The sequence below is a fragment of the Dreissena polymorpha genome, chromosome 6, assembly GCF_020536995.1.
Source record: "Dreissena polymorpha isolate Duluth1 chromosome 6, UMN_Dpol_1.0, whole genome shotgun sequence".
NCBI classification, from domain to species: domain Eukaryota; kingdom Metazoa; phylum Mollusca; class Bivalvia; order Myida; family Dreissenidae; genus Dreissena; species Dreissena polymorpha.
Window position 1 is genome coordinate 101,041,376 of NC_068360.1, and position 12,876 is coordinate 101,054,251.

A 12,876-nucleotide genomic window follows, 5' to 3' on the forward strand; every position below is an offset into this window, starting at 1 on the left:
TTATTTATGGTGTAAAGAGAAGTAATATTTCCACAAGTTAATAAAATAGATAATCTATCAAAACCATAATATTTTCTTTTTATTTCGCCATTGTACGAAGTGCTAAAGGTAAGCTTTAGTCCACCTTTGGTTTCGTGCAGTGTCCAATATCTTGACATTATCCTGCCTCTGTTGTAAACATTGACCGAATAAAGCAGGGTCGGATAAACTAGATGATCTCCGGCAGTACCTCACGTGACCGCGATCTAACCATATAACTTATTCCTACGCGCCGATTAAAACGTTATAGCTTTTGACCTTTTACAAAATGTACATGCGAAGGTTCTTGCAAATAGTTTTGTAAAAACAAAATGATCTTAAAAGTAATTAATGCATAAAATTTAAGCAAACATATGGCAATGAAGTAATCAATTTTGCCTTTAAATTTATTTACACATAACCTTCAATATACGGCGTTTCTTTATATAAATAGAAAGGTTACACTCCACTAATACACACAATATACTATTTCAGTCGTCTGCATTTTTTTTCATAGAAATATCATTAAAATTTAAATAAAATAAAATAACACTATATTTGAATGGAAAAATGTCGGACTATATTGATCAAATGTATTTTGATGTAATTTTGAAAGATTTAATGGCTGAAAGTGAAGAAAATAAAGATGCAACTGTCAAAAATAAGGAACAAGATGTTGATAACAACATGAAGGATGAAATCAATAGGGAAAACTCTACAGACATGGTGAACATTGAAAATGTAGGTCTTAACAATGTTGAAAACTTGAAAACAAATGTCACTGAAATAAGTCTAACTGTTTTTCAAACAATGTATGGCATTGATTTTAATGACTTTGACTGCCATGAGCCCTCCGAAATTGATCAGATAAATACCTCTCCAGTTAACAAGCCCTCAACCCTCAATGTAAAGGACTGTTTTAAACAACTAACAAATGATGAAGTAAAACAACAAATATGTCAAGCGGACAACAAGAACACTCTAAAGAAAACAATGATTGATGTAAACAAGTTCAAAAGATTCTTATTGACAAAACAACAAAAAAGGGAAATACATGACATAGGCCCCGATATATTACGAATACTTGGCAAATTATGTTCTTTCAGTTAGAAAATGTGATGGTTCGGAATATAAACCAAGCACAATACGAAACATGATCTCAAGCATCGATCGGAAACACAACAAATATTCTGTGCAAATAATGCAAGAAACCAACACCAATCACTTTCAGCTGACAAGGGATGCTTTAAAGTCAATACAAAGAACTCTAAAAAAATGGCAAAGGGAAACAAACCAAATGCCACAGATCCAATAAGTGACGAAGAAATCTATATACTCTATGACCGTGGAATCCTGGGCGGTACATCGCCAAAGGTTTTATTAAACACATTGTGGTTCAACAATTGTGTTTCACTTGGATTACGAGGAACTACGGAGAATTATAATTTGAGGTAATTATCCCAAAAACAGAGTAGACACTTATTAATCAAATATTATATTGAACTGTCTTATTGCAAAGTCAAGTGTAAACTTTCTGCTGAGACTTGAACTCAGATATCCCTATCTTTATGAAGACAGGTTATTCTCCATTGAACTACAGAACTGATTTTACAATTTAATGGCTTTGCAATAAGTATTCAATATATCAGCAATAACTATCAGATGTAGCATGATCACAATATTTAGCAATTAAGCTATCCTTTTATAAAGTACCAGAAAATGGAACTTTCTTCATAAAAAAACTCCACAATTATCCCAAAGTTAATGCTGTAAATAAATCCCAATTAATTATTATTATTTTATATAAATGTAACATTTTGATAGTTTCCCTATGCAGCTCTTTGGCTTGAACCTAAATCAATATAATATTGACAACTTGAAAACAATTATTTAACAATCTTTAAGTCTTTTGTAGCGGCAGCCAAAACTAAATAACAACAATTCCCAATATGAATTCTTTTTGCGATATCAGGGTTTTTTAACAGATATTTTCCTGATTGGGCTGGTACCGTACCTTTTCCAAAAGGGCAAATAAAATCACTGATATCTAATCAGTTACAATTAAAATACAGTAGAATAAAATTAATCAAACTCCCACGGACATCTGTCACTTGATGTGTCTCAATAAAATTCACTATTATGTATTCGAAATAAAAAAATATTCAATTACTCTAATAAAATAAAACTTTCCATTAAGATGGGAATTAAAAAATGTACAAATATCTATAATAGTTACATTTGAACGCTGCTAAAAATTTTTATTTAAATATGTTTCCCTAGATCTATTATAGATTTCAAAACACATTATATTATTATTATTGAATAATATATTGCAAAATAATTGCAGTGAATACATGATTATAATAACAAGAGATCAGGGCTTTTTTTCTTTCTGTGCAAATGGCAAATTTTCCCAATTTTGAGAAATTTGCGAGTCAAATTTCACAATTTTGGGAAATTTGCGACTTAAATTTTCACAATTTCAAGAAGTTTTGCTACTAAAAAAGTTTCAAAATTTCAAGAAGTTTGTGGTTCAAATTTTCACAATTTTAGAAAGTGGGCGACTCATTTTTTCACAATTGTCATTAGTTTGCGAATCATTTTTTCACAAAATGAGGGGGCCAAGGCCGCTTCACAAAAACAGGGAAAAAGCCATGCAGTTGAACCATTATAAACATAATTTAAATGATTGCAATTAATTGAACACAGAAAACTAACAAGAGCCAACATACCCGTTACAAACTAAATATTTTTTAAATAATTTATCTCTTTAAAAGGTTTTAAACATTTTGTTGAAGCAAACACCTACAAAAACGACCTGAAAACAGATGCAAAGTTAGGTTTGGTCTGGGTCTCATAGGTTTGCAGTGTTTAGTCATACTGTTTTAAACTAAATTTATACAAGGTTACCGTACTTATCAGGAAACAATTTTCACTTACAGATGGGTTGCTGTAACTCTTCAGAAAGATTCGAATGGGGTTGAATACCTTCAACTTAATGAAAGGCAGACAAAAACTTGCACAGGCGATATTGTGTCCGATATCCGGAAAGTAATGCCTAAAGTTTGGGCGACCAGCGACCCACAGAGATGCCCTATGAACATGTACAAACTTTATGCTATTAAAAGACCTGAAGAATTTTTAAATCCTGAAGATCCATTTTATTTTGCCCCTAGAACAATTCCTGCCAGTGCCACCAATGAAGATGACAAATGGTTCACAAAAAATAGAGTACTGAGTAGGAGAAAAAAACTTGGAATATTATTGAAAGTTATGTGCGAAGAGGCTGGTCTTGACAAAAACAATAAACTAACGAACCATGCAACAAGGAAGACATTAGTCACAAAACTTAGGGACAATGGTATAGCACCGACGGACATTATTCAGATATCTGGACATGAAAACATGCTATCTGTCCTGAATTACTCTTCACTGTCAGAAACAAAACATCGCCAAATTTCAGACATTTTAGGCCTGATTACAATTCTTGTTTATAAGAAGACCAGCCATCTTCATAAATACTGAATTCAATACTAATTTCAGTACAAGTATATAATTTTTGGCAAAAAAAACTGATGAAGATCAAAGATATTTACAATTATGTCTTCCATAAATTAAGGTCATTGACGCTATTTATATACCTTCCTCAGTGCAGACGACCCAGCGAACACGAAAGCAAAATTTGTTTTTGTATGTATATAAATGAACATTTCTTTGTGTTTTTTTATCCTTTTACAAATGTATTGTCAAACAACAAAACACAATCAATGAGAAACAAACTAATTATTCTAGCAATTTGTATACATTTTAACAAAACCTGTGTGCTGGCTATATCGATCATATGTACCCGTATAATATTGCGCTGCTTACTTCCCTTGGATATATCAGTGTTTGTTCACCTTAGAATTTTAAATCGAGGCATTTGCCGATATTGCTATTTCGGCATTTTCTTAAGACGTTTATACCGGTTAATAGCCCCGCATGGTGTAAGTTTCCACATGTTATCAATGCTATATAACTTGTATTTTGTTAAGGCAGTAATTATTTATGAGGTATATTTATTCATTCAGGTTTTTTCAGTAGATGCTATTCGTACCCAAATTACGTCGTACCTACCTTTTCGACCCAGTTGAGGCTATATGTCCTATATGTTAGGGTAATTTCCAAAGCTTTTCTTTCGTAACTATGATTGTTTATTACTTAGGTATAGGCTATATGTTTAACTTTTTTCAGTCATTTAGTATTTTTTGATTACAATACATCATTTTCATTGTTCTTTCATTGTTCTTTACTGCAGAACTGAACGTCTTTTATCGTCGAGTATCCAAACATCATGGGAGTTCTAACATCGTGGTATCCATTATTCTCGTGACCTCTCGTTGCGTGCGTTATTTTTTCGCGTGCGACTTATGTCAAAAGTGACAGCGTTTGTTAACACAGCGTCCGAGAAGAAATTCAACGAAAATGCGATTCAAACAGGTAAATAAGAATAAATGTATTACCACCTTTCTAAAAAAATGATATTTTACTATTCCATGTTCATAGCACGTGAAAAATGACCGATATATCGCTCCAAAGTTTTGCCCCCATTTTTTTTGTTTACAGAGAAGACGACGTAACCTTTCCAGGGCTGCGTATGCAAATGAGTATTTAAATTTTAGGCCAAGCAATTTTTATTTTTTAGTTAAAGTGACTTGTTATTTTAGCCGTTTTCTACATTTTATCAATGGTCTGCAATAAAATAGCACTGAGTTAAATGGGTTAAAGTCTCTATTTAAACGCTCAAAATCAACGAAAATTTCGTAAAGTATTTCGTCAAATAAAGTTAACACCTAAACAATCACAGTGTTCCTTATAGCAATAGCCACAATTTCAACGCTAGATGTGGTATGATTACTAGATATTTGTAGATACAAAATGCTCCTTTTTATTTATTTGTGACCACAATAAATCCCATGTTCCTGCGATTATATCTATTGATACGACACATGAACACTAAACGAGCATTTTGTATCCCAGGGTTTTTATAGAGAAAGGGGAAGACGCTGGACGCTGGGTGAAAGGGGTAAAAAGAGTGCGAAAGAGACATATTAGGGGAAAATAAAAACTGTTCATTTCAATGTCTATAACTCATCAAAAGAGGCTTGTCTCTGTCCTTTTTGTTATTAAACACATTTAACACGTATTAAAGTCAAAGTCCTTAATAAAGTTGCAGGTGTAGATCTAATAATGGGAAATGTTTTAACTATATTTCTGTACTGTAGCCGGGGGACGATGTCAATTTTGTGATTTCAATTTCATGATGAATGGGTTGACTATCTTGATCTGCTACAGTAGGGGAAGGGAAAGGAGCGGCAGCTGCCGATTGTCTACTTTCACTTTCACAATGTTCGATGTTGATTACCTCAGAATCCTGCTGGGTTATCGGTTATCGATTATTCTTTCTTAAAAAATGCCTCGATGCGTTCAGTATCTTCCGAGTCCGAATGTTTTATTTTGTTTGTGTAAGAACGCCAATTGTGAGACATTTTTTTCTGTTTTCACGTTTATATCTTGGCTTGCATATAGCCCGGATGAAAATATGACTGGTTTCCGGTAATTAATTGACGAAACACCCTTCTCACGCAAGACTGGTATCCAGTAAAATAGTCACATGATTATTACGATAAGTTGCCCAGTTTACATGACGTAATTTAAGAGCTATATTTAGAATAACTGGGATTCCCAGATTTTTTGTGTTCGTCTGGAGAGGGAGAGCGAGATCGTTGTACATGGTGCAAATTAGATAATTGTCGAATGCCCAAAGGAAAAATAAACATTTCTTTGAGAGAAAATATTATATTTTGGTGAAAAATGATATTTTTGGTGGGGAAATTGTATTTTGAGGGGAAAAATTCTGGTAGGGGAAGACGCCGAATATCGGCGTCACTTTCTTAGTAAAAAAAAACCCCTGTATCCACAAACATCTAGTCTACCAGACCACATCTGGCGTTGAAATTTTGACAATGACCATAAGGAACAATGATTTTTAATTGTTAAGCTTTATTTTATGAAATATTGTACGAAATTTTCGTTGATTTTGAGTAGTAATGTTACTTTATGTAAACGCAGCTAATTATATTATGCAGTGTTCTGCCGTGAATCTTTACTGTTGGGGACAGGGACCCATTAGGGTTTAAAAAGTGGGGACAAAAAGGAAAAATCTGGGGACACCGTAATATATTTGTAGCAGAATTAAATTTTCAGAAACTAATTACCTTTTACTTGCACACTTAAATTTGCTTGATTTCTTCGTACTGTGAGCCAGTCCACAGGATGTAACATTCTAATTCAAACTTGAACATTTTTTAAACTTTTTAAATCTGTCAAACAATTGTCAACATATTTATAAAACTTTGGTCATTGGACTCAGCATTGCGTGTCAAAGTCCTTGTTCGATATTAAGAATTACCGATAGTAAAGGCGTTTTCCTTTTTGTGCTTTAGCACAAACTGCATGTCATTTTGTTAATGTCAAACAGTGACAAAGACAATTTTCAAAGACAATTTGCTTGGAATGTACATTTATAGGGGCAGACTTTTTTGTCATTGCTAAACGATGTTGGGACTTGGGAAGACTCCGTTGGAATGTTGTTATTATTATCGTCATATTTTCTAAGTGTACTTGCTGGAGGAAAAAAACTAAAATGGAGTTTGTTTTCTTCGGCCGGTCACTTTCCGCCATTTTGATAGGTATGGAAATTTCCTTGATATCTTATTGGTTGTTATAATCTCAACTTATCAATGCAATAAAGTGTTATTAATGTAAATTAACCATTGGCTGCAAAATGACGTCACGTCCAATTAAATAATTCGTTCTAGTTACACATTCACTCGATTACTATACCGACTTACAAATTGAATCAATGAGTTTTTATTCTTAATTTCTTTGCGCCCGCGGGCCCATATACGGAAAACGGGTGGGGACAAATCTTTTATTTTTGCGCCAATGACGCAAGGGCGCATCCACGGCAGAACACTGATTATGTAAGGATTGGGGATCCCTTTTACTGCATCCGGCCATTGCTGGTTCCGAGAAATAAGTTCTGTTTTAATGAGACATACGTAGATAGTGTTTTTGTTATTTTCAGTGTTCAAAAGTTAGAACTTGTTAATCCCACATAAAAAAATTCTCAGCTAAATGAAAGTTAATTAGTTACAGTAAACAATTGTTTTGATTGGCCTTATGCAAAAAATAACATTTTCAAACCAGAAGTTGATCAATTTTAACCTGGAAGGTTTACCACGAACTTAGGATACACAGGGACCGAGACGCTGAGCAATGGGTATGCAATGAAAAGGTAGATTATGAAATATTTTCCTGCATGTTTTTTGTTTTATCTACCGTAGTAACATTTACCGATAACAGATGTAATATTTAAGTGTTGAACCGCCAAGATCTCTTGACAGTTTACGTCGTGCGAGGCCAACTTTCGTTATTACCACGATGTTAGGATACTCGAGGATACTTTGTTTTATTGCAGCAATATACCACATACATAGAGTTGAATCTAAGAATAAATACTGAGTACCACCACATACAGTGTTCTTTTTCGACACGATAGGTCTGCTATCTGTTTCCAGAACAGAAAAGTAAATTGACCTACACTTTGTTAGTAGCAGATGGAGATGACTGGTACTGGACATCGAACTAAATCCACGTTCAAAATTGGTCGCACTAAAGTCTCATCTGTATTTCAACCGGCTTAAGAAAGTTTATCGTATGTCAACACGGCGTGTACGTCCGTATTCTGCAAAAGGAAGGGCTCTTTATGAAGAGAGAATTGATGACTTTAGGAAGCGCTGTTCTGCTTCATGGCGCAAAGTGACTGAAAGTTTGTGCATAGTAAGTAGTTTAACTTATGACAGTAATGTTGGTGAAATTAACCTGATTGAACAGCAATTACCTATGAAAGTTACGTAAAAGTTAAAGACGAATTGGAAGTGTACTTAAAAAATGTGAAAAGTGAAGCAAGTCTTGAAGAATTATCGGCTCTCATTACAGACGCGTCGCTACAGGAAAAAGCAAAGTTACACGCGCTGGAAAAGATTGACCAAAATAAACAATCAATATTAAAAAGTCATGTCCAGCATGAAGCCAAACTCTGTCCATAGTGGTGTGAAGACACACAGTTCGAGATCCTCTAGCCACAAACAATCCAACAGTATCTGACACTAATATGGGAGAAAATCTGTGCAAATTACTCCTTAAAAAAGACTAGGCTTTCTCGCGACTGACCATATTTAGTGACAAAGCGGAGTCTTATCAAGCCTGGAAAACGAGTTTCAAGAACGTGATGTTCAAGATGGATACAAGCGCTTCTGAGGAAATGGATTTGGCTGTGAAGTGGCTGGGGCCAAGTTCTCACCAGCACACCGATGTCTTGAGATCATCGTACCGCAGAGATCCAGTCCTAGCATGCGAGAAACTATGGTCTCGACTGGATGAACGTTATGGAAAAGCGGAGATTGTCCACCAATCTATCACAAGGCGAATTGAATCTTTCCCTCAACTGACCTATAAAGCCTCAAAAAATGGTATGAGCTTAGTGACTTGCTGAATGACAGAAGAATGTCTTGAAAGAAGACAATGAGAACTCAACGGCTCTATCATTCTACGATTCCTCGATTGGCTAAGCCCCCTTTACTAGCCAAGCTTCCAACAAATGTTCAAGAACGTTGGGCAGCCAAAGCCAACGATTACAAGAAGAAACATTTCGTTAGTTTCCCTCCATTCACTGCCTTCGTGGAATTCATAAGAGACCAGGCTACTATAATGTAAATAACTAATATTGATAAAGGCACCTGATATGTACATTTACGCAAAACAAAACACTGTGTAAGTTTTCATTATTTTATAAGAATTATAGAGCTACAATTCATATTCTAAAGATAAAAACATAGTTACATAAATTTGACATAGGTTTTTGGGGTCACTCACATTTTGGGTTTATTTCGACCTCCTAATTTGAAGTGTATAACATTTTTGAAACATATTTGAAATATATATTTAATTTTATATACAATTTCATATCAATAAGCTTGAATGATCATTTTTCTTCGAAAGATACCCTCCATTCTGGTCTCAGACAATTAAAGGCTATTTTCTTTTCCTTCAATTACTTCCATACAAATTCATCATCAAGACTACATGTTGTTGTATCTATAGCTTACCAGATATCTAATATATTGTATAATGCCCCACCATTAACTGGCCATACATTTCTTTGTAATGTATTATATGTGGAATGATGGGCATATTGCCTTTTTTTCCTGAATATATATGGCCTCAAAATATGTGTTCATGAACTTGTATTAGGCTAATTAGCACAAATGACGCTTTCTTATTATACAGTCCATGCATAAAAAATCTGTAACAAGCCAATACATTTAATAAAAAATACAGGAACAAATTAATACTTTGTTACATTTAAATTTTCATCAGATTTTTTTTCCAGAATTTATCAACACTATTTATTGCAGACTTGTTAACCCAATTTGTTGTCAATTTATTGCGTATAGGCTTTGTACTTAAGTCCAATTTATTGCCAGTTTATTGACCGTATTTATTGACAATTCATATACCCTATTTATTGACAATTCATTTATCATGTATGAATAAATTATTCACAATTTATTGCCGATTTATTGATCCAATTTTTTGCCAATTTATTGCATATTTATTAGCTCATTTGCATTGGCAATAACTATGCAATAAATAGCTTATTTATTGACTATTAGTTAACCAAATTTATTCTCATTTTTTGTTTGTTTGGGTAATATCGAGGTCGACTTTTATTCTGGGCTCGTGTATTCAAAAACTAGGTAACCAGGTAAAATGGTAAAAGAAACGTGTACCACTCTATTAATAAAATAAGCTTATTGTAAGTTATGTAACATATGAGAGAACTTTGATTTATATTGAATATAGTATTGAGCATGTGTGTGTTATTGTTATTTGATGTTCAATTAATTTAACAGCAATCGCACTGTGTGCCAATACGTAAATACGAAATTTCTCGTCTCAGTCATAACTTTGCCACATCGCTACCTCAAAGGTCACGCAGTGATTTAAGGTCAAAGTTGGCCATAAAACAGCTTGACCACTATTGACCAATAATAATATATGTTATGTTAACGAAAAATGATGGCTGAGAAAAGATGATATTCATGATAAATGAATTTTTAAATCCAGAAAATATTATTGGTATATTACAAAAGGGAAGGAATACCAATGTAAAAATTGTGATACTATTGCTGATAAAAATACTTCTGCGGACGATGAAATTGATGATTGTGTTGACGTTGATGAATATATTCATGATGACAATGCTGCTGGTGCTGATGATAATGAGGTTTATGGGGATTATGATAAGGATTTATAAAAACTACCAGTAATGTACTTAATGAAGTCTATGCTGTGTTTTTCAGGCAGGAGGCCCTGGCAATAGAGAAGGCCCGGGCGTCCCAGATTGCTGCCATGCCTGCCCCTTCCTGACCCAGTGGCCAATGTCATCTGGCCCAAACCTAGTGAGTATAGACTTAACAATTAAGAGTTTCTAGTAGATGTATAACCACAAAACTCTGGTAAATCTGATGAAAAGCATATATGGTGTTTCTTGTTACTAGAGGTTGGCTAGTACAATTTGCCCCTGTAGTCAAAATTGGCCTCGCCATTCGGACAAATGTTTTACGTGTATGGGAAAACCTTTAAAATGCTGCTTTTCTGATACCGTAATGCCTATGACTTTCATTTTCAGTTTGTAGCAAAATGTATTAGTCTTCTACACTACAAAGTTAGTTAAAATGATTATGCTCCCCATATATATAATATATATATATATTATATTTATGGGGAGCATATAGTTGCCAGTTTGTACATCCGTCCGTCACACTTTTGTGACAGTTTCTCATAGCGCCTTCAATATTTTACCGATCTCTTACATATTTGGCATGTAGGTACCTTGCATGGACCTCTACCTTTCGATGAGGTTTGACGTCACTGGGGTCAAGGTCGTCGAGGCTAATAATTATATTTTCCGTCACACTTCTGTTACAGTTCCTCATTTTTTAGCGCCTTCAATACTTTACCGATCTCTTAAATATTTGGCACCTAGCATGGACCTCTACCTTTTGATGAGGTTTGGGGTCACTGGGGTCAAGGTCACCAAGGCTGATAATAGATTCTCCATCACCATTTTTTTACAGTTTCTCATAGCACCTTCAATATTTTACAGATCTCTTACATATTTGGCATCTAGGTACCTTGCATGGACCTGTACCTTTTGATGAGGTTTGACGTCACTGGGTCAAGGTCACCGTGGCTTATCATAGATTTTATCGATGTTACACGTTTTTTCCACAAAATTAACCCATATATATACAAAACATCATTGGGGAGCATCCATCAGTTTTACTGATATCCTTGTTCACATTGGGTAAGCAGTGGCTTTGCCCTGGGGATTACCAGTTTTATATTGACTTAAAAAGATTTTTTTTTTATACGCCCGTCTATGACGGGACGTATTATGGTATACCCCGCGTCCGTCTGTCCGTCCGTCCGTCCGTCTGTTAATGTCGTACGCTACGTCAAATATCCTTTGACAGATTTTCTTCAAATTTTAACACAATCTTAATATTGATAAACCCTGATCCCCTTTCGTTTTTGACGGAATTCTGAATTGTCGTTCCAGAGTTATGGGACTTTGTTCGTCAAAATTTCGTGATTTCATTGAATGTCCTACTGTAGCTCAAATATCCTTCGATGGATTTTTTTCAAATTTCAACACAATCTTAATATTGATAAACCCTGATCCCCTTTCGTTTTTGACGGAATTCTGAATTGTCGTTCCAGAGTTATGGGACTTTGTTCGTCAAAATTTCGTGATTTCCATGCTCATGTACTTATAAAATAAACCATGTATTCAAATACAAATAAACTGAAGTAAAAAAATGATTCAAAGGGTTATTTATTACCTTACTACTTCATTGGCGAACGACGGGCGTATCATGCGCTCATGGCGCAGCTTTTATTTAATTTCTTGTGTGGAACCAAAAAGCCCATAGCTTTGATATTTGAAAGGTAGCATCATCTATATGTTCTCTACAAAGTTTGTTTAAACCAGGCCCCTGGAATGAAAACAGATTTTTTCCAAATGACTGACTAGAATTCCAAATTGTAAGTTTTGCAAACAAATAATATATTTTTGGTAAATACAAGTCAGCATTTAGTTAATATCCCTACCCAGCTATATAGGTTAAACCTTTATAATTATAATATTGATTACACTTACTATCAATTTTAAACCGAAATTTTAAAGTGTTTGTTAGCAAAAAATAACTACACTAATTTCCCAATTTTAGTAAAAACAATACAATTTTTCGCTACCCAAAGGGACCTGGTCCCATTCCCGAAATGTTAAAAAAACTGCTTTTGTTTTCTTGTAGAGCCAGTTAAGGTGACAGATATGCACACATTTTCCACCAGCCATTACCATCTGCAGAATGAACATGCAGTGGACAGGGCGGAGCCAAATGAACAGGTTTGGGTGATAATTGAACAGCATTCTGGGAAAAAGGGGCTTAATGCATGTGCGTAAAGTGTCGTCCCAAAGTAGTCTGTGCAGTCCACCCTGGCTAATCAGCGACAACTCTTTTGGCCCAGACTGATTTTGCAAAGAAGAGACTTCATTAAAATGAAAAATACAATAATAGCAGAAAGTGTAGTTACTTTATAGCCTGTGCAAAGAGACGGGCTTATCAGGGATGACACTTTACACACAAGCATAAAGCCCAGTTTTCATTGAGTGAGACTCAATTG

The 12,876-nt window shown here is 34.6% G+C and overlaps 1 protein-coding gene across 1 annotated transcript in view; it reads left to right on the plus strand.

Annotated features, from left to right (window-relative positions):
• Positions 1-3,925: 3,925 nt before the first annotated feature.
• LOC127835950 (uncharacterized) overlaps positions 3,926-12,876 on the plus strand; it is an 89,934-nt gene continuing 80,983 nt past the window's right edge. Inside the window, exons 1-3 of the mRNA XM_052362369.1 lie at positions 3,926-4,004; positions 10,488-10,586; positions 12,504-12,598. Coding sequence (XP_052218329.1) covers positions 12,524-12,598 — 75 coding nt within the window. The 5' untranslated portion in view covers positions 3,926-4,004; positions 10,488-10,586; positions 12,504-12,523. The remainder of the gene's footprint in view (positions 4,005-10,487; positions 10,587-12,503; positions 12,599-12,876) is intronic.